Raw genomic sequence first — 24,877 nt, forward strand, 5'->3', positions numbered from 1 at the left:
GAGCAGAGTTGCTTTTTATTGCATTGTGACTATACTTTTATTTATTTTTTTAAGAAATAATTCCAACAAACAGAAACATTCAATATGCCGCTTCACATCCAAGAGCGACGCTGGATCAGCCGTGGCAGCATAACCGTGCAGTGCACAAATATACAACAACAGGCAGTGGTGAAGCAATTAGATCAAATAAATGATCTGAACCAATATAATAACAAGCTGAAAAGGCAACATATGTGGCAACAACAAGTGAAACACCAACTCTTAGAAAGGGCAAACGTTTGAACAAAAAAGGAGAGACCGAGACCACTGCCCTTTGAGCAACCTTGTGGACAAGAGGGATATTAGAACACAGCGAGCGTGCCTCAGCTGCAAGCAGTCGAGGGAGGAGGGCCATTTTCATCCAGTGATCCCAGAACAGTGGAGAACTCAAATTGTGGATCATCTTTGATGAAAAACATGTTCAACAAGTGACATTTAAGTGGAAGTCCCCCATGAATTTGTCATTGAAGAACTCTGGATATTGACCAAGGAAACTCCATTTGAATGGTCCTTTGGGCGTTTAATTATTTTTCAGTCCAGGAAAAGCTCAAAAGTGGCCATGATGTCCTGCTGCATCGTCATGTCAAAGCCACACAGCTAAACAAATACACCAAAAACAATTTGTTAAATGAAGTGACTGTCACAGAATCACAACATTTGAAGTTCACTTAGGTTTCATATAGTACAATCTATACTCACAGCCTCTCGTCTTCGTCGTTCTTGCTCTCTCTTTCGTGCCACCTCTCGCTCCTGTTCCAGTGGGGACCGCATGATGTGATGCACAGTCTCATCAGGAGATTTATGCTCCTCATCTTTAGAAACATCTGTGGTGGCTTCTGAGAACAGCCCCCCTGGACTCTGTTCACGTTTGGGAGGATGGGAATCCGCTTGGTTGAGAACACTGGGGAGAAAAACAAAAGTGTTCACAAGTGTCATGTATGTACAGACAGTACCTCCACACCCCCCCAAAAAATTGAACAGACAGTCATGGATGAAAAAAACAGAATACCTATCTTCTGTGGCCACAACCTGTCTGTTGTCCTCCAGCTGTTTCTTTTTTAGGGCCTTTTCACGCTCCTCTTTTTCCATGGCAGCCCGACGAAATAGCTGGAAACTCTGGTTGGAGGACTTAATTGTTGCTGCGGTGACAGACTCTCTCACTAATTTAGCCCAAGACTCAGCATTTTTCAAAACGATGTCCTGGAACAAAGTGTGGCATCCTTTTACTCGTTGTCAGATTTGGACTCTTGAAAATAACATATTCCATTAACACATGCCTACTTTTGATTAGAACAGTGCTCAACAAAGGCAGCAAAATGCTTCCAACACAACAATTAATATCCTCTTACTTAAAATATAAATCACATTTTTGTGAACTCAAACTTTGGAAACGACAGGCCGATATTAGAAGTTCAATCGGCCACACTGCCCACGAAGTGGGAACTAACCAACCACTGTCCCCTCTTTGGATCACTTTTGAATGGCCTCAAAGAGAACAGTCCTTAAGAGCTTTAGTTTTAGCAGCAAAAGAGCAACCTACACACCGTTAGGAAGATGGTTACAATGAATATCTGTATGTTTTTTTGTTACCACACTTTGGACTTCGAATGGGCTGGTCAATGTGAATTATGATTATCTGACAAATTATAATGCAGAATTCTTCACTGGCGAAAAACGGAATGTAACCACCAACTTATTGGTGACTGGAGATGAAAGCAAATGCCAGTTGCTGGTCATATTGTGAACCGACCTTCTTGGCAGACTGGGGGACTTGTTCATCAGATCCTTCCCCAGAGTTGGGGTGAGGGAAGAAAGCCTGATTATTAAGATGGTGTTTAGAGGTACTGAAATCTTAAAAAAAAAAGAAAAAAAAGTGAGCAGAGCAGTTAGTCGATCCTAAAAACATAACCTCCAAAACTGATGATATAGTACACTTACTCAACAGTCTGATGTCTTGAGACTGATCTGGACTGTCGCTCAGAGGAGAAAGCAGGGAACCCTGAAATCCAGATTGCATAAACTATACATTGTAAATGCCAATGTCATTAATGCAGCGTAATACTTCACGCAAAATATCAATATTCAAGGACCTCAAATCTGGTGGCATCCATTATATTTCTGGGTGATGTCATCGGAGACAACAGGGCAGACAAATCTGTTAAACACATGATCCGAAATTATTTCAACAAGAGGCATCCAAATAAAGTGACCCAAGTTCGAGAGTGGAATTTATTCCCAAAACAAAGATAAACCAAAAATTTGCCACCAACGTGAAAAAATTATCACCAGCTAAAACACATTTTTTCTAGTTATGCCCCATTAAAGAAGATTGTATTTGTGATAGGGGCAACAATGCCCACAACCTTATTTTGGTCATTAAAATACCAGGTAATAAAGACGGTAATACTTGTGATGGAGAGTCAGTTCTTCAAGTCCAACAGTGATGATGAAATCAGTAACCCTGTCACACTCGCCACTTGCCCACCACAGGAACCCCCTTTAATGCGGGTGCATACTGCCACCTGCTGGGGTGTTATATAATTGGCCCGAATATTATCCTTTTTGGTCTATTGCTCATCTCACAAGAAGCTTCTTGAATGTTTTTTCACCTCTCATAATTCCCTTTTTGAGACTTAGATGACAAATGACGGGGGCTGATGTAATTTTCGCACCTATACAGGTCGTCATTGGATCCTTTGGTGCAAAGGTACTTCTTTGTGCCAGAGATCAAAACAGCAGATGAAGGGAAACAAATGATTGCAACACATTCTAATGTAGATTCCCATTAACCCTACACATTATTAAAGCCATTTCCTCCATAGTTGCAAAGAAAAGAGAGTGTGCAGTTACCTGGAGGCAATGTGGTGTTGTGGTCAAAGCTGTGTGAAGGAGTTCTGGCTGGTTGTGACGACTGAACAGCAGGAGGTGGATGAACCAATAAATTACTTTGAATCATCCCTTTTCTCAAGGCTGCTGAATTCTCAGTTGGCTGGAATAACAAACAATTATTACTCATCATGATGACTCTTCTACATCTCTTTTCACCCCCATTACCTTTACAGGCACTTGACCACTGTGTGACTTTGCTTTCACATCTGAAATGACATGTGCATTTTGATTACCAACAGTGTGATAGTGAATTCAAGCCATTTCTATTCAATAATATATAGGGTAGAAGAAACATGATACACTATAAAGCAGGAATATGAAGACTTATGTCACACTACAGCACTGTTAAATTTATACAACAAAAACAATTGCAGAGTGTATACAGTGAGAGTCAAGTAACAAAATCCTAACAAGAACCAAAATGTCACAGGTCATCTTCCCATCCTTAAATCTCTAGCAGGAGTTAAGTAATTGGAAAAAAAAAGTATGCAGCCCAACAAACCTTTTATACACAAATCACTTAATGCATTTCATTTCATTCTCCGTCAAACTGCCTAAGCCTCACGGATTAAAGTGCTGCTGTTCCATTGTCATACACGGCAAAACAGCTTCAACTGCTACAGAATGTATCAAGTGTTTTAATGTCGGTGTCTTCTTGAAAGAGCATTACTTTGGTTAAAAAGTCTGTACACCGTCACCACCTTAACAGCATCTGGACTTAACAGTTTTGGGATCATTCACACTATGGCGTAGCTGGTGGACAACGCTTTTCTATGCACGCCTACTGTGTGTTGTAGGAACTGCCACCTGCTGTCCGACTGAGCTCATTACATTTAATTGTTTTATATACAAAAAGATATGGAACTACACGATAAATGAAGGCAATAAATACCTGAATGATGATACGAGAAGCATGGTGGATGCATGCAATCCTCTAGTTAGATTAATATTATCCATTAAGGATAAATCTGACTGCTACAGAAAGAAAATATTCACATACAATAGTCATGTACGACAAAGAATGTATTCCAAGTGGGGCAAAAATGATACTAGATTGAAAAATTGTATTATTGAGACTCTTACCAAAAGCTAAGATGCAGCTTTTGCATAGGAACAAACCAGATCAGCTCAACAGGGACAACAGTCACAGATTTTGGCACTTCCCCTTAAAATTGTTTGCATCCATCACTGATCCAATATTGACATGAGGAAATGCGCAGGCCATTTACACCCATTTTTGTCATTTAAAATGGGTTATCTCACAAAACAAACAGCCATTTCCAGTCATATTTGCATTTATACTTAGATGAGTGGATGCTGAGCAAGTGTACAACTTTGATGTTGCATTTACAGTGTGTTTAGACTCCCTATTCACTATTCATTTAACTTAATGTTTCATTTCTAAAAATATTTTTTTCAATGGGTTTTCTGTAATAGTGTTTTTGTATATTTATAAAGCATATTTGGGGAAAAATGTATTGGTTGTGTTATAGTGTTAGATGCTAGTCTACCATGACAGTCGCCGATTAAAGGTCAACAAGGTGAATGAATCGGGTGGACAGTAACATATTGTATAGTATTTACAATATATATATACACACACACAGCTAAATAAATGATAAACATCCAGGAGAACAGGTTTAAGGTGACATTTCATCTTGCCGACAGCAGGTATCTCTTAAAACATGAAAAAGCCTAAGCCTAGTCGAAAACTTAAATCAGAAGTTAACACTTTTTGAAAGCACAAGTTTTTAAGGACCAACTCACCTGAATCACTCTCACTAGAAGAATCGTCTGATGAGCTGCTGCCACTTTCACTGAGGCACGGCACATGAAGTGAAGGCAAAGCCACTGGTTTCACTGTTAAGATGGGGGAAGAACCCTTTTAACACAAGCAAATTGGTCAACTTGGGTCAGAGACCAAACCCTCACCTAATGGCTTGTTCATTTTCTGTTCTTGAGCCTGCTGTTTCACAGAGTTCTTCATATTTTCAGTTTTCACCTCTGGGTTCTTCCGAATGTTTACTTCAAAATAAAATAAGATCCCAAATGGTGAAGTTTTTTTTTCTAATAAAATTGGAGGGGGAAAAAAAAGCTGAGCAAGGCAGAGAAAACTTACTGCTGACTTTCTTGATTTTTTTCGAGGCTTTAACATACTTCTTTAATGCTTGCAGCGTTGATGGCTTCAGAGTTCCAAAGTCGATCTCGACCTCCTCTGGATCACAGATTTCTAATCCGGGCTCCCTGGCACGAATGATGTCGAATATCTTGACAAGTTTTTCACCAGTCAGCTTTTTCACATCTGATTGTAGCCCCTTTATTTCATGAAACGTCATTGATGCTGACGGACCTTGAAGGTTACATTTCAGATGTGGTACGTGAACCCCAGTCCCATGCCTATTATAATGCAAACACAGACAAAATTAAGGGCAAGTTAGTGAAACTACTTTTAATATAAATGTGACTGATGGAGTAAAATACTTACAGGATACTGCTTGTGCGAGTCAGATTTTGAACAGATTTGCATTTTAATGACTTGTGCTTTAGTCGAGCAATGTCCTTTTCTTTTCGTTTCTTTTCCTTTTTCAATTTTTTCTTCTTCTTTGGTTTCAGCAAGGGGTCTTGAGAGAGCCTTTTAAGCTGATTGCTGACAGCTTTCAACTAAAGAAAGTTGCACACCAGCCATTACATTGATCACATAAATACCTGGGACGTGTACTTGACGTCTCAAGTACAAACCTGCTCCTCTAGGTCGGCCAACTGTTGGACAACCTCTTCTGATGAACTTTGCTGACCAGAGGAGCTCTCACTGTCAGATGGAGAACTTTTACATCCTTTCTTCACCATGACAATTTTTTGACATGGTACAACATCGGTAGCCACTGACTCTTGTGGAATCTTCATGAACCGAGCCTCAAAAACTTCCTGTGGCCCAAAACAAATTGTCTACTCAGCACTTCTAATCCACATATCACTGTCAGACATATATATGCCTCAGCTTTATTGTGAAAAAACAAAATCCATCCTGATCATAAACAGATAGATCATCAGTTAATCACCACTTAGTTGGAATGGTGTGCTACAGCCTATTCCAGCAATAACTGGGCAAGAGGCAGGAATACACCCTGGACAGGTCGCACACCATTCTCTCACACACACGTACACATAGGGGCAAACACCCACATGCACACGAGTGAACATGCTTACTCAATGCATAAAAGCCATCGGTCTGACCCGGGAATCAAATCGGGAATTGCAGCCTGGTTGTTGCCAGCCGATAGTGCTAACCACTAGGCCGCTGTGTGGCCCCATCCCTACCATATATGCATTGCAATTATCATTTTACAGATTTACCAAGTAATCAAACTTTGTGATTAATAATTCGGAAAACTGCTGATATGTACTCTGCACGTATTACTTTGTAGGTTTAAGATTGAGAGTTTAATTACACTCAAGTGAACATGAAACATTCCACAGACATCTATCCAAGAGACAAAATACCTGCAGTTTCCTGGCCATGTAAACAACTTCATGAGAAGGTGGATTATATTTGTAGCAGTTGGAGAACATCAGTCTGACATCAGCAGCAAACTCTTTGGCATTCATGTACTTCCGCTGGTCCATTTTCTTCTGCAATATTGGCAGATTGAGGTCAATGCAAAACACAATACTGCACATGCAAAGCAAATAACATCTCACCTTAATGTTGCTGAGATCCATGGGCTCTTTAATAATGTCATGATAGTCATGCAACCCCAAAGCAACTGCATCAACTGGGTTATAGAAAGGCCATGCATAAACAAAATGTCTTTTTGAGAACATCTCCTTCAGGATGTCACTGCAGTAAGTGAGCTGTTTGGAAAGTTTTGCCCTCTTGTTTTCAAAGTCAGGCAAGTCTCTTACAGGGCGTTTGATGGGTCTGGTGCTGCCTTTTCGGGATACCAACGTGCAAGGTACTGTGGGTTGCTTTCTCCCCTCATTGTTAGTGTGTGATGAGGTAGGATTAGGGGGTGACTGTTGGTCTGCATCGATCTTGAGGTCCTTTTTAATCTGGGCAAAAATATTCAAGTACAAATTTCAGAAACTGGAACATTTAATATTTGTTTCTTCAAGATGAGGACACCTACTGCTGTATCAAGCTGTGGTGTCACGCAGATAGGGGACATGGTATAAGGTGCATTAGAAGAAATAACGGTGAGAGTTTGCTGGAGAACAACCTCTGACACACAGGGCTTCTTCTTCACCATATCTGAAGCAAAAGATTAACATGAATGATTACATAACAACAATCAATCAATCAATACCTGAACAGTACATTTAAATTCAACATACCATTGTTTGTTTTCTTGCTTCTTGTGTTGTCTTTTGAATCAAATGTAACTTCCAGTTCTTCTTTTGACATCTCTGCAACTTTATACAGAAATATCTTCTCCAAGGTCTGTGCCATGAAAACTATGTCATCTCCTGGCTGTGGATGAGAGAGACAGGTTACAGAACGTGTGTGAGCATGAGCGAGATCGAGAGACGACAACAACTTACACGATTGTACATATAACAGTTGGTAAACATTGTGTTGAAGTCTTGGATACACTCCTGCGCTGACCAGTAAAACCTATTTTGGAGACGTTTCTGGATGGTGCCAAGATCCATTGGATTATGGATAATCGTATAGTAATCCTGGGTGGGGAAAGAATGAACATTAATATCTCCAGTAGCAAGCGCCGACTTGAGGAAATGCTGAATGAGCAAGCTAAATGAAAACAAACTTACTGGAAGACACAGTTGCACCGCATCAACAGGCTGCCGGAAAGGCCAGGAAAACTGATGCCTCCATAAAGCCTTGACCACCACCTTCTCAAGATATTGAAGCTGATTGGTCAAACGTCCTGGCCTCTTGTGGTTAATGACATCTGGTGGAGGGGGGTTTTCACATAGTTTCTGACACGTTTTTTTATTGGACATCGTTCAGATCTTTTGGTTGTCAGCTTTCGGTCGTCAGGCGTCCTCAAAAGAAGGGAAAAAGACAAAATCAACGTCACTTAGTTATTCTTTAAAAGCTTGCAAGTTTCCGTTAGATAAGACGATGAGCTACAATAGGTCTGTCTGCCAGAAGAGGTCACAGAGAATGCATGAGTGGATAAAGATAACTGGAGGGAAAAGCCTGTTGGTGCAGACAGAGCTAAATACCTAGAATGACATAATTTCAAGTAAACATTCTAAAATTGAGTAGACAATATGAAAAAAAAGCCTTACAAATGTAACCAATGAGGCGGAGTAAACCACTTTTCTTCACGGTCGCGGACGTAATAAGATTCGAGCTTTTCAGATTTACGTTTTAAACCACGGATAAAAGAGCGGCAACGTCTTAGAAGCGTTGGCGCCTCCTTTATTACGTCACCGATTCGAAATAAAACGTGTGCGATGCTAACGTTAGCATTCAACTTAAGTGACGCTCTCACGAGTTTTGAATAAAGTATATCAACAAACCGTTTACGGCCGGGAAATGAATTGCGTTAGTACTCCAAATACGTTCTTATCCAAGTCATTTCCGGGACAAAGAAACGTAAGAACGAAACAATGTCGTATCACCTCTAAGAACGCAAAATAAGTAAGCACACAAGGAACATCATCATTCTCGTGTCGACACGGCGAAACTCAAGCCACCCGAATATCTTAAACTCAGTCGATCATCGGAAACATTTTCGTTTAATACGCCGATAACGTAAACCGGTTACCTGTTAACTCAAACGGCTACCGCCGACTCCACAGGCTCACATCTCCTCGGCTGCCGTCATCAGTGCCGTCCCGACCTTTTATTTATACCCGCTGCCCCGGTGGAAGAATTTCGTTCTCTGGACGCCAACTTCAACATACAATATTGAGAGTTAGATACGACGTACACACCCTGATCTCAAACTCAGATTAAATGTTAAATCTTAGTTAAATCTTAGTAAACTGGCAACTACATCAAATGGCATGCCCTATTACTTTTTATCCCATGATAAAAATTAACTTTTTCACATAGCTTCGCCGCAGGTTTACAACATCCGTGTAGTTTTAAATGAACTTGTTTTTTGTGCTGGTTTTAAAACGCTATACTGCTGCTCGGCTAATGCTAAGGTAACAACAGCACCTGCACATCGTTAGCGGTAAACGTCGCGTTCACGTGCTGACTGGAAAATTGGAAATTGTAACTCCGTGACGTGTTTTTCGACCTTGGAATCACAGAAGTCTGAATAATAATAATAATAATTTAGAGCACTAGGTCTGACCCTTTGTTTAGCTAAAAAACAAAACAAAACTGTGCAACGATGTGAGAGCAAAACAGCCACCACCTATTTAATGATTATATCCTTGTTTATTTTCAGTAATCCGTTGAAGCAAACAAGTAGCATTTGTTACCTTGTGGGGCGATATCCTGCAGTCTGATTTCAAGCTAAAAAAAATCTAAATTTAAAGCAAAATCTGTGCATTGTAGCTTTAAACACAATGCTTGGGTTTCACTGCAGATGGAATTAATTGGTGGTGCGTGCACAATGTACATTCTTCGTGCATGAAGATGGCTGCTGTTGTTCTTTGATGCTAAGTCAGTGACCTATTGTTTCTACGCAAAGTGAAGCGCAAACAGCTTCTTAACTTGTAATCGAGTCAGGTCAATGAATTGAGTGACTAAATAAGTGCAACTCTTTTTACAGACACACAGTTCAGTAACAATATGTGTATATGCATATATATTCCTCTGTCAACTATATATTTGGCACAGTAAACACATTACCAACGATGGCAATAAACATCAAAACATAGAGACATTGCAAGCCAACTCTTCTATTGATAAACCACCACACCATGTTTGTAAACAACAGATCAAACAAAACAAATACTCTTGAGTTGGGCTCACAATAAGTTTGTGTTTTGTACAGAAAGAGGTCGCGCATGTTCCCGCGGAGGAGATGCAATTCTTGGCGGGGACGTGGAACTCTGCATAACACTGTCAGATTCCGAGAGGTAAACCAGTTCACCTTGCTTGCACATGGAAGACTGGACTGTTATGTGTCACTATAAGAGTTTATGTAGAATTCTGTAAAATAGCTCATCTTTTTTTTTATGTTTCTCTATGCTGTCAGAAGTTCAAGAACATACTGGATCTGGAGTAGATGAACAGACTGACCAGTGGATTTCCAGGTTAACAGATACATACTCATATTTAAAATATCCATCTCGAGTCTATGTATGTTCATATGAATGTATGCTATTAAAATGCTCTTTTCATGCCAAGATTTCACTGAATATTTCTGAATGTATTTTATATGGTCATGTTGTAGCCAAACACAGAGAATGCTAAAAATTGATCATGGTTAAAAACTACGGGGAACCCAAGTCATGCCCATCCACTTCTGACTAAGTTAACAAAAATATGAACTGGAGTCATTTCAAGTTGTTTTCTGATCTAACTTGAAATATGCCATAGATCTCACATATGATGTCGGTGGATTCGAAAGATTTATTTCAGTGCAGTGAGAGCACTGTTTTTTTCGATCGGGATCCAGAGTAACATGAGGTTTGGTGTGATATGTAACAGCGATCTACAATATTTGGTGGCCATCACACACTGTGTTTATCAATGTCAGCTCATGTGTTCTAGCGTCTACTTCTGATTGTTTAGTACCATTAGCATCTGCCCTAGTGCCGGAGCAGTCTGATTCCGACGTCATATATGTCACGTTTGATTTGTAGTCCAAATAATTACATCTTTTCACCAGCGCTTAGGTCCCATGCACTGACTGGAAGGGTTGGAGACTTAGACACCCTATTCAAAAGCATTCAAACTGAAAGCCTTGTAGTTAAAATTCTTCTCTGGGCATTGTTTACATGTATTGTGCTTTTCAGTAATTCTGATAGTACCGAATGGAATTTCATGAATCAAATGTTAACCAGATCTATTTGGGAAAACAAAGAAGTGAAAACTCCCTTTGAATGAATGAGCTGCCTTTTCAGTTATATTCTTTGATGTACGTCACTGTTGCAGTTATGAAGTTCTGTTTATGACTGATGTCCTTTTATTGGAAATATAAAATTATATTCCAAAACAAATTGTTTTACGATAAAAAAAAAAATCTAAATTACACACCCATGCAAAGTGAGTTACCTTTAAGTAGTTAAGACACAAACAACACAAAAAAAATGGTTGAGAATGACCACAAACAAATTTTAATGTCATGTAATATAAAACTTTACTACCAACTTGAGGATCTTAACAGAGAATTATGTTTAACTGTTTGGTACTTGCAGTACATTAGAGCTTTGCCGCCAAAGTATGATGGTTCATGAGGAAACAAAATGGCTCATACCATTCATATCTATGAGATGGCTTACAACAATGTGTTCTCACTTCTTTATTTTTGGGTCAGAAGTCTCATCAACTCAGTGGTCCTCATCATCTGAAGTGCCACATCCCAGATCCATGCCCACCAGGAGACGTGCAAGGACAACCACATACACGCACACATTCTGCTGTCTTAGTGACAAATCAGCAAGTGAAGCACCTAGTCGCCTCCAGAAGAGTGCACTTGTGGATGCTGGCCTTGGGGAGAAACGGCTAACCTTCAGTGGTCAGTATGGGTGCACAATTTATCCAGCCCCTACGGTACATCTTTACCATGGTGACAGTGTGAGGAATCTTCAAGGATGATGATGTTTGCTGGCAACATAGTGAGTTATAGTTAGCATAGGAAGGAAGGGGAGGTGAAGCTCGAGAGGTGGAGTGAGTGACTGGTGGTGAGGAATGATAGTCAGTCAAATCAAGGCAAAAAGCCTGTTGTGAGGGAGGCAGGAGAAAGAGGGCAAATGGAATAGTGATAGTGGATATCAAAAGTGTTGAAGAGGAAAAAGCAGACAGGATGGTACAGGTGGAGATGACTGTTGAGGTTGATCTGTCAGTAGCAGCTCCAGTGATAGAGAAGCTTCATGCGTGGTTTGTGACTTGTAAAGTAAAATCTTCACTTATAGCCTCAACCTCCTCATTTGCCTGTATCTTTTTTGCAGGTAGAGAATCCTCCCCTTATGATTTCCTGCACTTCATTTTTCAACATTATCCAAGGCTTAGTGAGGCGGGAGGCTTTGAACTACTAAGAATTGCAGGAAAAACTCGTTCAAGAAGACTGACTCTCATCACATGTCCATGTCAAGGCTACAATATCCAACATTTAAAGTCATCGGAGGCTATGGTGGGACAAGCAACAATTTACATCCGTCCTTTACACAGAAATTTGTCTCTTGTGAGTGAATGTTGTGAATGTTTAACAGTGCTTCGTTGGTCATGGTATGACAAGATTGTGTGATACAAGGGTCATATTTATATATACAGCATGAAAGTGACTACTCAGCCAGACATATGATCAGATGCTTGGGATGTGCGAGAAGCTTTCTGCCCGCTGAATTTTGGAGCCACAGGAATGCATGTGGGTAAGTAATGTCTCACAGATCATACTGTAAACTGAGGATTTTATAAAAATGAATGAGTCTACTTGAACCCATGAGGTTTTGTGTGGTGTAGAACCTTTGACTGATTCATTTCATTATCCTGTGCTACATAGTAGGGCTGGGCCTGAACCAAGCCACGAGCAGGCATCTACGACAGCACCAGTTCCTGTGATTGTGGTGGCGGATGAGACTGATGCAGGGGAAGGGTGCTCATACTCTGCACCCAACAGCCGTAAGTGTTCTCTGTCCACTCAGTTGAAATAGCTGAAGTTAGTTCAACTAATAGCACACACGGTCTCCAACAAGCCAATAATGGTGATCAGTTCTGATAATTGTCTCTGTGATATGGTGGTGTGATGTCAGAGCATGCATGGGAGACTTAAACAACAATTTGTTGTACTATATAACTAAAACACCATCTGCTATAATTTGCTGGCATTTCAGCTACATTCAAGTAATTCAAATAATTCCTGTGTCATTTATTGTTCTGAAACTACTCAATCTACGAACTGCATTTTGAGCAGTGACCTGAAAGACCGGTTGTCACAATATCAGGATGATTCGTGTCATGAAATATTCCTATAATTATGCAATGACTGGCACTCCTCAGTGTTCATCCAGTAGCTCTTCTTCCAACCACGCTGCCCTTAGGAAGACATAGCAAGTCTCACAACACCTACAGTATATGACATAAATTTTACATAAATTCACAACTCATGATGTGTGTGTTTGTAGTCAATACCATGTTCAGTGACGTACACATTCATTTTTCAGATTGGAAGAGTGTAACTGATCCAGTGAATGCAGTAAAACTCTTCAGAGAAAGCATCATGAAAAACACTGGCGAGATGCTGCATTTGCGATTGGACATGAGAGAGTCCAATGAGAGCAGAGAGCGCAGCATCATCGCTTTCTATAAATGCCACCGAGACGACTGGTCAGCTGCACTCATGTGTTCTCTTGAAGGTATCTGAATCTGCAAATCAGCAAATGAAAATGTTATATTATTTATCAATTTTAAATATTTTGACCTTTGTTTGTTTCTCAAAATCAGGTGACTTGGCTATTGGAGATGGAGTAAACAGGCACTGTCTGTCTCTTGTCATGTCAAAACTGCAGCATGGGTTTGAATTCAAAATAGGTAGGTAACTGAGCTATTCTTCTATAATGCATGTAATAAAAATAAATGTATATTTGTGCCCTACAAAATGTGTGTGTTTGTTTTTATTACCCTGGTAGGTTCAACAAACGTTCTGTTGTTTGAGGGTGAGAAGGATCACCTGGTTCCATCTGCTTCTCAAGTCATTCTCGACAGCGATCTATTCTTAGTGGCTGGTCGCATAATAGGTCACTGCTTTCTGAATGAAGGCCCCTGTTTACTTGGGTTAAGTCCAGCTATGATCCATGTTTTGGTAGGAGGCATGCCAGAGATGGCTTCCATTGATGTAAAAGACTGCTGTGACACAGATATCAGAGAGGCAGTGGAGCTGGTAATTACCCCCATTTATTGTATTTGCTGTTTTTGAGTGTTTTTCCCTGAAACGACAGGAATGAAACTGAGTGTCTGAATTGAACGTATTGGATGACTTTATGTATAAAGATTTCAATGCAGTTGTTGAATGTATAATGAATTAAATTATTGTTTATTTTTGCTAATATTCAACTTTGAGTTGTACCTGCTGAGAACATGTGTGCTTCATAGTTGAAAGGAAATGATGAGCTGACTGAGGACCAGAAGAGGTCAATCCAGAGACTGGCATTCGGATGGGATCTCCCTGGTGTCACGCAAGAAAACCGGGCTTGGCTGATGGAGAGACTGCTATTCCATGCGGTAAGTAATCTCTTTACTGTATCCGATAAAACACAACACATTCAATTGTCCAACCACTGTGGTTAGACGATGGGTCTGAGCTTTGTCTCCAGCAGAGAATTCTTTAACTTTATTATGCCAATTGCCAACACCATTCCTTCCTTAAGGAAGTTGCCTTATTCCTTGAACTGTGTGCTGTTTTTCTGAAATGGCAGAGGAATGCACTGTGTCTATTATTCATGAATCTAGCAAATGTTAGCTCAAATCAAATATTTTGCTTCAATACTAATTTCTGGCTTCAGATTATTTAATGTACCATTTTTGTTTGTTCTTTTTTATGAGGTTATTGTGCGGTCTAAAGAGCAGCTAAAGCAGATCCGCAGAGGTCTCAAAGAAACGGGCTTAATGAACCTGTTGACGGACAGGCCTGACACCATCCCTTTAATTTTCCCGAGAAGCTCCTCGGTCATCTACTCCCCACAGGTACAGCAGGTTTGATGGTTAAACATACACATAATGCAAAACAGTGTTATTTGACGTTGTGTTGTTGTTACAGCGCATTTTGAGTGTAATTGATTGGCCAGTGGGGGGAGAGGAGGACGATGATGATGCAGACGAATTTGTGACACTAGAGGACAAATGTCGAATCGCCGGGTTCCTTCGAACCTACATTGAAAATGGTCAGCACCTCTGTCATTATTTGCCCATATTTCTGATTTGATTTTGGTTCATAACAAAGCTTAAAACACTGTTTTTTTTTTTATTTATTGTTTTAAAGTCCATTAAAGTGTATTTGAATATTTTTCTATTTGAAGATGTTTCTTTTAGGGCTGTCAGTAGACAAAAAATATATAATGTGTGATTCATTTGGCATTGAGCGTGAGTTAACTCAGCTGTAGTGTATTCATATTAATTATGATTTTTAATCTATTGACAGCCCTAATCTGACTGCATATCATGCTGTGATGAAAGTTCAATGTTTGATCTTATAAACCATCTTTTCAGCCACGCCAGAGTGCTTGCTCCAGCTGCTGAAGTTTTGGCACGGATGGGAAGTGCTTCCGACAAAGCTGTTTGTTTCAGTTTTTAGTTACAGAATGCCAACCTCCAGCACTTGCACAGAGACCCTGAGACTTCCCGTTCACCACCTAAACTATACCAGCTTCCAGAAGGATCTCGATGCTGCAATCAGTACAGTGGAAACTGGGTTTGGACGAATTTAATGTTTTTTGCAGAAAATCATCTTGAGTTGTTTTTTCTGTTTGTAATTTTTTTATGTAAACTAGGTGAATTTTAATTGCCATTTTTAAGGTCGAATTATTTTTTGCTACTTGCTAACCTGCGGTGGAAGTTTAGAGCAAATTTACTATACCGTTATATTAGATGAATACTTGTCAACAAGTACATGAAGTGATGTGAATATGTATTGACAAACATTAAATACAATGATTGTCAATTTTAGTTTCGCCTTTTAGTTTGTTTCTCTGTGGCCACAAGATGGTGACAAACCTTCATGCAAGAAGTACGTATCATTGTTCTGGACCCGTTTTCTGTGTGACGTCAGCCATTAACAGCCGTGGATTACAACGACGCGACACTTTCTCGGTGTCTTGTTAACTCCAACCTAGATAGTACTTTCCCCTTGATACTTAACACTCTCTTATCTCGTTGATATCGAACACTTTGACTTCCTGCCCAAAGTTACTGTGGACAGGAATAATAATGGCGAATTTGACCGTCCATCCAAAGACAATCGTCCCAAAGCCAGTTGCTGCCCAAGAAATGTTCCATCCTTTCTGAGCTGCAAGACGGTCCTACTTGTATAATGACATCCTCCCTCAGGGATCTGGGAGCCTTCTTCACAAGGACTCGTTGCTGGTGGGCATGGGACTGGGAATGGGAAGAGGCTCTGGGACTGAAGACTGAAGACTGAAGAGATCAGGTCTCTCAGGTGACCTGGAAGCACCCCAGTATTTCCCCAGAAGACCTGACAGAGGTGTTTGTGGAAGGAAAAGTCAAGGCTTCTACGCTTGAGCTGCTTTTCAGCAGATGTTGCAGATATCAGGATGTTGTGTACTACTTTTACTTCTTCTACCACTACTATTACTACTTCTGCTGCTGCTACTAACTACTATTTTTAATAATAATATTAAGAACAATAAATAAATAAATTCCCATGCAGCAAGAAGGTTGCTATTTCGATTCTCAGGTTGGGCCGGTGGCCTTTCTGCATGGAGTTTGCATGTTCTCCCAGTGTGTCCACGTGGGTTTCTACGGGTTCTCTGATTTCCTCCCACAGTCCAATGACATGCTCGGTATGTTTACTGGACACTCTAAAATTGCCCCTCTATGTGTGTGTGTGTGCCCTGCAATGGACTGGCAACCTGTCCAGGGTGTATTCCTGCCTCTCGCACAATGACCGCTGGAGTAGGCTCCAGCACTCCCCGCAATCCTGAACAAGATGCTATGTATGTGTGTTTCATAAGAACAAAAATAATAATACATTTCAGTTTTAGGTTTTATACTTAAATGTGCTTTGCCAAATAATCAATGCTTTGCATGAGTATAATATATTTTATTGTTCATATTTGTTTGTCAGATTCATGTCCTATGATGACATTTCTGACCCTTGGAACAAGATTTTCTTACCTTAGTAAAGCTAAATAACTGAGTTTGATAATGGCGAGGGCAGTTGCTGACAGTGATTCATTTTTACTTTTTCTTTTAAATAATAATAATAAAAAAATCACTCTAGTTATTACACAAGTTAAAAAAACCCTAAAGAAAACACACACACACACAAACAATACACATTTAAAAGATAGGGACTACATGCCAGGCAGGTTCATTACATTGTTTTATAAAACAACCAATCATTGAGATGATATAGATCGTTGTGGCTCGCCCGCAACTGTGCAAGAAACGAAACATGGCGGCACACTTTCAGGCAAAGTGGAAAACAATTTTTCACATCATTTTCAACTCTTTGATCACCATCAATTTGATGTATTATCAGGGTGAGCGAAATAATCCAGATACTCACGCTGAAATGCTGATGCAGAAGACTCAAAGCAAGGATGGCCAGAGAGGTTAAAAAAGAATACGTTTGAAAGGGATTAGCTAGTTAAAGGCCCTTGGCAAAAAACTTGCACATTTGATGCTATGAAGTAAAATAAAAAGCTTACATGAATACAGTGTTGTAGCATTAATTTGAGGCTGAATTCGGTTCAGTCAACAGATATGCTATTGGAGAAGGTTGATAATAGATTTACACTGTGAACTGAAAGTTTACGTAAACACTTGTTTTCAATAGAATTCCCATCAACTTTTCCAACATTATGACGGCACAAATGTTGGCTTTGCCAGGTGGAGCAATCAAAGAGTCCAATTCCTGCACAGACATTTGATGACATTAATGGAATGTGAAGGATACCTTTGACTGAACTCCGTATTGCTCTGCCTCAGCATCAACTGGCACACATTTGTATAAGGATGAGACGTAAAACATTTTGATCCCTTGGAGCGATTCACTGTCGAGCTGACAAAGCAGCTTCTTATTTCCCTTTGTGTTACAACAAGTTCTCTTCTCTCTTGTCACTGGTGTCTTCTCATTAGAGCTAAATCACTCAAATGTATGAAGCGCACTCTTGCACAGCATTCTCTCTCTGTGGATCATTGTTGCAAAACAATCCCAGTGTTTGCTCGAGTGAGATTTCCCGCCGTGCACTCGCTGTGTGAACAGTTTAGAGTCTGTGATTAAAGGCTGCGGGGCAGCGAAATGTCAAATTTATGAGCCGACATTTGCATTTTCATACTGAACTCCTCCCAAATTGTTCCTATGAAATGTACAAATGCCATCTGTGAGGTGTGATGACTAATGGAGGAGTGGGTCTTTGTAGATATGCTTTTGTTTAAATATAATGTTGGTTATGAATTAAAAACCCAGGAAACACAAATAAGGATCCAAACAGAAGAAAAACAGCCTTGAAAACTTGAAAACTTCAATAGAAATTTAATTATATGCAACTCTTGTTCATGATTTCGATAAAATAATTTTCAATAGCTTAAATGCTGAGTATGTTTGCTCAGGGTTTAGTCTGTACCACCTTTAGACTGAGACTTAAAAAGATCATCTGTCCATATTGGATGTTCATCACCTGATCAATTTAATTCTCCTCTCTTATTTTAATATTTTATTTCGTCACACAATACTGAATCCAACTAGTGTCATTGTCTTTGTTTCTAAACTATCAATAACATGTCCAACCAGATCAATTATACATCCTTACCTCTTCAACCTTTCAAATTAAATTATTAAAATGAACATAGTCTTTCCAAAGAAGCTCTTGAAATGTGGACTTAATTTCATTTCCTTCTAACTTGTATTTGCAATAACAATGTACATTAGTAGAATAGTACTTCAACGAATAATGTAGTAGGCCACTGCATAAAATTTCCTTTGAAATAATTGTTAGTGATCACTAACAATTAATAATTTCACAAACTCAAATTCCAAACTTCTAATATACCCACAGACCTTTAGACAAACTTCTGTAACTCCAACTTCTACCTCTTCAACTTGGCATACTGGCTCTGTTTGAATGGAAACCCAAACAGAGGGAGAGTTCTGAACCAGTTCTGGAGCCTGTGTAGGAAAAGGGCCGTCGTAGAGATTTATCTCGGTTTCCAGACATAAACAGAATGTGTTTCTGTAACATTTTTTAAGGTTAAAAGTTTTGCCTCAGATCACTTTAAATCCACTCAAGCAAGGTGCGAGCTCATCTGCTCAAAGTGCCACAGTTCTCCTCCAAAACACCATCAGTGTCCCTTCAAAATACAAGGACAAGGACAGTCCGTTTGACTTTCCTACTGGGACCCGTGAGGATCCCCGTCGCCCCGCTTGAGCCCCGCAGCCTCCTCCCTGCTCGCCCCGCCCACAGCGCAAACTCTCAGTTTGAAGTCCGATAGTGAGTAAACTCCTGGAAAGTCCGTGTGAGGGGAGGTGTTAACCTCGAATCTGTCGAATACCTCTGCCCATGCTTGTCTCATAACAGTAGTTCGTCATCGAGCAGGAAGACTACAGAGCTAAACGTGTTGACTTTTCCGTCAGGAGACTCTGCGGGGTAAGTCTGTCGTTTTATCAGCTAACGCTGAAAAATGCTGACGTCCGAGATTGATCCATCAGGTTGAAGTCTGTCAGTATTTTGTTTTTGTTTTGTTGACGTTCGGTTTGTCATTTAAAGCGCCTGTAAATCCAGCCGAACATCTGTCTTGAATCTTCTGACATGCAGTTTCCCTCCTCCTCAGCTGTGACCTTAACGCCGCGCTGCTGTCGTTACCACATTTCATTTACACTTTTAACGCAGTAGCTCACCATTGATACAGAAACCATGGCCCTGAAATCTAGATTTTAAAGTCACGCGGACCCAATGTAGTCTAAACAAAATGATGCGAACTGTTTGGCATATTCGAAGAACAAACGGCTGTTTCCTCAAGGTGGAATCGAACCCACAACCTTCATGTTGCAAGGCTGCAATGCTTATCACCGTCAGCAACACCTCCTTAAATGTATTATGACTGCTGTAACATTTACTGAACAGTAATGTATTTTACGTCGTTGAATTGAATTGCAAGTTTGTTTACTTTTTCCTGTCATGTCAGCGGTGTGATTGTAATGAACATAAGATAAGATTATATACTTTCAACCCGTAAAACGTGCAGCAGATAATGAGCAGCAAATTCAGTAATATTAGTCAGAATAGTCATAATCCAATATTCTGTCAGTATGTGATCTCATTGAATGTGAGGTACATGCTTACTTGAACACAGCAGCACATGCTATTTTGGCATGTGCATAGCTGCTTATGATAGTGTTTAATTATGTGGAATTAAGTGAAATAAAGAAATAGTGCACTCAGAGGCAACTTTGAATCTGTTTCAAATGATGGCGTCACATCAGTAGTCTGAGGGATAAATATTTTGTATTGTGATACATGTAGACGTTAACCTTACTCTTCTACTCATCTATACATAAGATGGGCAATTGTGCAACATTCAGAATTCATTGCTATGTTGTTGAACACCGTCATAATGTAGATGCCCATTTGTTCAATTTCCTGTATTCTGAACAGTCATTTCTTAACAATACCTTATAAAAGCAAGCTTTCTAAAGTAGAGTGTTGTTAAAACAGAGAGGAATGAGTTTAAGATTGGCAGCCTGGAGATTCACCTCTGCGCTTCTGTTGAATAAATTATCACGTTCTAATTAGTATCAAAAATATAAATACCCACCAAGTACACCTTGGTGTCAAAAGCTGTTTAGCATCGATCTTGCAGTCCCTAAAGTCACACATTCTGCTTCATTTGAATTCCTTAGCGCAAATATGTTAAGTTTCTCGGATCCAAAGCAAGATGATGCGTTAAAAATGCAGTGTTGGCATGCTATTAAGTCAGGTCAATACAATGTCATTTTTCAAACTATATTCCTATTGGCTACAAAACACTGACTGGGTAAGAAGCAGAATATGACTAAGCTGATGACAACCATAAACATTGCATGCTTGTTTGAAACTGCTTGAATCCCTTTTACATCCTTTGATTTTGACTTCATTTGGAAGCTCTTCCTCACTTTATCTTTCAGAGATATTTCATGGATTAAAAGATCTGTCTGTGCTCTTTAATCTCTGCTCTGATATTCCTCAAACATCCTGGAGATTGATATACTACTCTCAAGGATCTGTGCTTGATTAGCGGATACAAAAACACACTTCCTGCTGAACTTTTATAGACCTGAGGGCCAGAGACAGGAGCACATCTCTATTTCTTCTTAAAAACAAATTGGAATTTTGATAGTGTAAGAAGACAATGGATTGAGGTTGAGTGGGGAAGGTAAAATATGTTGGACAATTTTGATAACTGGGTATTTTAGTCTCTAAACCAATCCATACCCCTCACACTAATCTTTGACTCTCATGTGGCGTAACCTCTAGTATAGATGTGTCATGCGTGGCGACGCTGAGCTGAGAGAGCGAGAGAGACATAGAGAGATTGTCTGAATAAATGTAGTCCATTTGGGTTTCAGACATTCTATGAAGATCACTCTGACAACAACAGAATGAACACATTATATTTTAAACAGGCACATTTTCCAGTCTTCACTGTCATCAGGCAGATTCAGAGCACGGCGACCTCTAGTGGTCAGAGAGGAGAGGCGTATCCAAGTAACCTGCAGTGTCTTAGTCGTGTCTCCCACAGACAGCAGAACTGAGCATCTTCTCATTTGGCCTGTGTTTCGATCCCACCACCAGATTGGTGGTATTTAAACTCTCTAACTCAAAGTTGAATTTGTGAAAGACTGAAGAAAATGGTGGTGCATTTGTAGACCAGCATGAATCACTCTTTCAACATTTATTTGAAACCTCAGACTTAATATTCTGCTGTTTCCTAACACATTTGTCAGATGAAATGATTTAAATCGTAAGGAGAGATTTGGGTTTTGGCTATTTAAATACAATTTGAGTTTTACAATACATTTGAACGAGACAGTGCAGTCAAATGTTTCAGTCACACTGGCAGTTCTGAGCTTCCATCATAAATAACAAGAGGTCAACAAAGGCTTGTTGTGATGTTGCATTTGAGTTGACTTTAGTTTTGAAATAGTAGATGAAATAAATGAAATTGAAGTTTGAACTGAAAAGTGCTGACTGCTGCTGATGAGGGAGACACTCAAGCAACTTTTGAGTGCGTGATGTCATAAATACAGCTGATCTAATGTGAGGTTCAGCTCCATGAGCCTTTGCTCAACTTGTCCATTGTTTTGCCAGGTTGTGCCAGCAAGCGTCTTCCTGGCCGAAATAAATGTCCTAAACAGCATTCTGAATCTTTGAAGGATGCCGCACCAGCCTCCTTTCCTGTATATTTACTTGTCTGGTTTTGTGAATACGAGAAGACAATATATTTTCCTTGAACTGCTGTATACTTGTGTGTGTGTGATGGCACAGATATAAACCAGGCCTTTAACATCGAGGTTACCACAAGTATGCCGTGTGGTTTCAGTAATCTGCACTACATTCAGTCTGGGGTCTGAGCCACCTGATGTGTTTTCCAGATCTACTCTACCTTCTGTGGGTGAAAGAGCTGCACGGCTTAGACTGTCAGGGTTGAAGAGAAGTCACATGAGGTGATTTGACTGTTGCTGCAACAAACCCAGCAGCATGGCTGGGTTCCTCTCGCATTTAAATCCAGAAACCTGACCCAAAACATGTCTGATGCATCTATATATAAGCTGCCATAAATATGCCCTTTAATTAAATTGTAATGTGAACGAAAAGACTGGGCTTGAGGTCAGTTTGCTTGCTCTTGCAGAAGTTATCACAGCAAATTTCGCTTTGTTTAGTCAAGACGGGTTTAGAGTTGAAGGAGGGGCATAAATCAAACAGAGGGCACCAGCCTTGCTTCAGTAGCTGTAAGTGTAATATTTGTCATGATCTTCCAAAATGACTTCCCAGATCCCACAGCTGCCCTGCAATGAAAGGGTCTTTTGTCCTCGGCAGCTGCTCCAACTACGCACTGATGCACCTTATTACTTTGTTCACCACGACCTGGGTCCCACCACTGAAGGTGCTGAACTTGAAAAATAGAGTACATTTGTGAAATGAATCAGGGGTTTTGAAACATCAAAGTAGTCATGGGTCCATGTATGATTCGTTCATTTAATTTTCGTGCTAAAAACCAATCAGTCAATTCAAATGACCCATCCCGATAGTATTTTTGTTTTTGTTATTGTGTTTTGAGCACAAAAAATGACTTGTTTTTGGTGTTTTTTTTGGAATTTGTTTGTATAACAAATAATAAAAAACAAGCCATTATTTTGTTTTATTAGTATCATTTCAATTTTCATTTCACAATTAAAACTGAATGTACAAATCATACATGTGAAATGGTCATGAAATGGTCTTTTTTATCTGAGATTGGTGATTTTCTTTGTGATCTAGGGTTCTAGTCGTATTTCATTGTTCGGTGCTCAGCTTTTGCTTTAGTACCTGTTACAAACCAAACTGATGCAATGATGAAAAAAAAGAATGCACTGTGGACAAGGAAGACACATCTCCCATCATTAATTCCGCGACTGGCATCAGCTATGATGCTACATGGTTTAGAAACTGTGGCATTCCATGTAGAACGTACCACTCCCACTACCTGTCTGAACAAGGGTATGATATTTGCATTAAACAAGCTTATTAGTCACAGGACACAGGGTCTTATCTGTGTCCTATGATCTAAGAAGGCAAGTGGCTGTGTCATATGAACAGGCTCACTGTACATGTCAAACAGCTTCAGCATTTGTTTTTGGGAGCCGCCCCTGTCAGGCTGGTGGTAAAGTTCCTCCTCTGGACCCCAATGGAGATTTACACCAGCCAATGGTCTCATTTAAAGTGTGTTAATACCTTGTGGCATGTTCCAAAATGTTTCACACCCAACAAACCAGCCAGCCACCCCACACTGCTTAGAGGTTTCTGCAAGGAAGGTGTGCGCAATGCAGCATGGCATTATGAAGCATGTGTGACCCCCAATTAACCCCCTTAAATTAATCCCCTGGTCTCCAACCCACTGCCTCTCGTGTCCAGTCTAATCACTCCTGCAGGGAATGTTAAGCAGAACCCAGTTCCCTGCTGTTTGTCCTTGCTAAACTTAAAATCTGCCTCTTCTGCTTAACTTTTCCGCTTTTGTTCACTTTACAGTCGGAGCTTCGAGCTGACTTCCTGCTGACCCACCCTCCGTATACGGAAAGCTGCAAAAATAAAGAGACAATGGCCACGAGATCCACCATCCACTTGTGGCTCTTTGCAATGAGCTCCATTGCATCTGCAGGTAAGTTTATTATATCTCACGCATACATCAAGTGAGGAATCAATCACAGTGACAGTGTGGACTTCACAGCCCAGTGTCAAAAATCTCTCTGGGATTTTCCCAGCATTCGCTGCATGTCAGATGAGTGAGTATGAGAGGCGGCACTGTTACCAAGTGCTGACAAGTTCAATCTAAGTCATCAGTCTAATGTAGAGGAGAAAAACAACCCTGCAGAACATTTGAACATCTTAACCCAAATGAGCTGGTAGATGGCCAGAGTTTGTGTCCAGATAAGAGAAAATCAGCGTCACAGCAAGAGGTACTGATCAGGGAAAACCAGGAACACACAAAACACTGTATTTTTGACCTCTGCGCTTTACTGTAGATGTTTAAAATGTCTTGGTTTATAGGTGTCGATGACTATGGATGAATTCCGAAATCAATTGTGTTTGACAGCAAGACTAGAAATGTAGTTACTTACATGTAGTGATAACACTGAGCTCATTTAAACAGAAAAAAACCTTTTCAATCCATGGATTAGGCAATTGTGTGACGAAGATCTATCTCTGACTTCCAAACCAATCGGTCCACTTTGCTGACTGAAGATAGGTTGTGACTTTTATTACCACCCTTCCTCAAACTGTTGTTTGTTATTATTCTTTTGAGTTGTTTCTGTTTCTAGCAGTTCACTAGCAGTTCTAGTTCACTGCTGTCATTTTATAAACTTAAACGTGTAAAAATGTTTTACAATATTAAGGTCATGATCGGCCTGGCCATACGGCCCTTTAATACGAATAATTTTTTGGGATA

At 40.0% G+C, this 24,877-nt stretch overlaps 3 protein-coding genes across 13 annotated transcripts in view; 2 read left to right on the plus strand and 1 right to left on the minus strand.

The window, feature by feature from the left end:
* Positions 1–83: 83 nt before the first annotated feature.
* On the minus strand, positions 84–9,462 carry brdt (bromodomain, testis-specific). 4 transcript variants are annotated; one of them, XM_053869480.1, is made up of 21 exons: positions 9,331–9,462; positions 8,664–8,791; positions 7,699–7,932; positions 7,468–7,605; positions 7,261–7,396; positions 7,056–7,177; positions 6,628–6,978; positions 6,430–6,558; positions 5,668–5,853; positions 5,414–5,589; positions 5,048–5,325; positions 4,861–4,953; positions 4,696–4,788; positions 3,094–3,134; positions 2,890–3,028; positions 2,130–2,194; positions 1,978–2,038; positions 1,790–1,890; positions 1,049–1,239; positions 739–940; positions 85–636 (listed from the first exon to the last, which is right to left on the minus strand). In XM_053869480.1, the coding sequence occupies exons 3-21, from the start codon at positions 7,888–7,890 to the stop codon at positions 571–573; spliced, it is 2,760 nt and encodes a 919-aa protein (XP_053725455.1). In that variant the 5' UTR covers positions 7,891–7,932; positions 8,664–8,791; positions 9,331–9,462; the 3' UTR covers positions 85–570. The 4 variants fall into 4 exon arrangements, with proteins under 4 accessions (XP_053725456.1, XP_053725455.1, XP_053725453.1 ...); XM_053869478.1 differs by lacking the exon at positions 9,331–9,462 and adding an exon at positions 9,062–9,080; XM_053869479.1 differs by lacking the exon at positions 9,331–9,462 and adding an exon at positions 8,917–9,043.
* On the plus strand, positions 8,358–15,628 carry LOC128761534 (uncharacterized). Of its 8 annotated transcripts, none has more exons than XM_053869489.1 (14): positions 8,358–8,536; positions 9,849–9,933; positions 10,053–10,110; positions 11,337–11,537; positions 11,971–12,152; positions 12,293–12,390; positions 12,525–12,640; positions 13,183–13,374; positions 13,463–13,549; positions 13,648–13,898; positions 14,111–14,239; positions 14,561–14,701; positions 14,775–14,898; positions 15,224–15,628. In XM_053869489.1, exons 3-14 carry the CDS (start codon positions 10,083–10,085, stop codon positions 15,439–15,441), a joined length of 1,767 nt encoding a protein of 588 aa, XP_053725464.1. In that variant the 5' UTR covers positions 8,358–8,536; positions 9,849–9,933; positions 10,053–10,082; the 3' UTR covers positions 15,442–15,628. The 8 variants fall into 8 exon arrangements, with proteins under 8 accessions (XP_053725464.1, XP_053725462.1, XP_053725463.1 ...); XM_053869487.1 differs by having other exon boundaries at positions 8,359–8,536; positions 11,971–12,203; XM_053869488.1 differs by having other exon boundaries at positions 8,359–8,536; positions 12,522–12,640.
* A 3,555-nt stretch (positions 15,629–19,183) lies between these two features.
* The window catches only part of tgfbr3 (transforming growth factor, beta receptor III), a 53,153-nt gene continuing 47,459 nt past the window's right edge, over positions 19,184–24,877 (plus strand). Inside the window, exons 1-2 of the mRNA XM_053878267.1 lie at positions 19,184–19,341; positions 23,959–24,088. Of these exons, the coding sequence (XP_053734242.1) occupies positions 24,028–24,088 (61 nt within the window). The 5' untranslated portion in view covers positions 19,184–19,341; positions 23,959–24,027. The remainder of the gene's footprint in view (positions 19,342–23,958; positions 24,089–24,877) is intronic.

This window comes from Synchiropus splendidus, chromosome 1 (genome assembly GCF_027744825.2).
Source record: "Synchiropus splendidus isolate RoL2022-P1 chromosome 1, RoL_Sspl_1.0, whole genome shotgun sequence".
Lineage (NCBI taxonomy): Eukaryota > Metazoa > Chordata > Actinopteri > Syngnathiformes > Callionymidae > Synchiropus > Synchiropus splendidus.

Excerpts from the sequence above, each read along its gene's own strand:
- brdt (XM_053869481.1), bottom strand. The coding sequence starts at position 7,890 with ATGTCCAATAAAAAAACGTGTCAGAAACTATGTGAAAACCCCCCTCCA. Across the intron at positions 5,326-5,413 it reads ACTCGCACAAGCAGTATCCT|GCATGGGACTGGGGTTCACG; the intron begins GTAAGTATTTTA and ends GCATTATAATAG. Across the intron at positions 4,954-5,047 it reads AAAAATCAAGAAAGTCAGCA|TAAACATTCGGAAGAACCCA; the intron begins GTAAGTTTTCTC and ends TTTATTTTGAAG.
- LOC128761534 (XM_053869482.1), top strand. The coding sequence starts at position 10,083 with ATGAACAGACTGACCAGTGGATTTCCAG. Across the intron at positions 12,204-12,292 it reads TACACAGAAATTTGTCTCTT|CATGAAAGTGACTACTCAGC; the intron begins GTGAGTGAATGT and ends TTATATATACAG. Across the intron at positions 14,702-14,774 it reads CGGTCATCTACTCCCCACAG|CGCATTTTGAGTGTAATTGA; the intron begins GTACAGCAGGTT and ends TTGTTGTTACAG.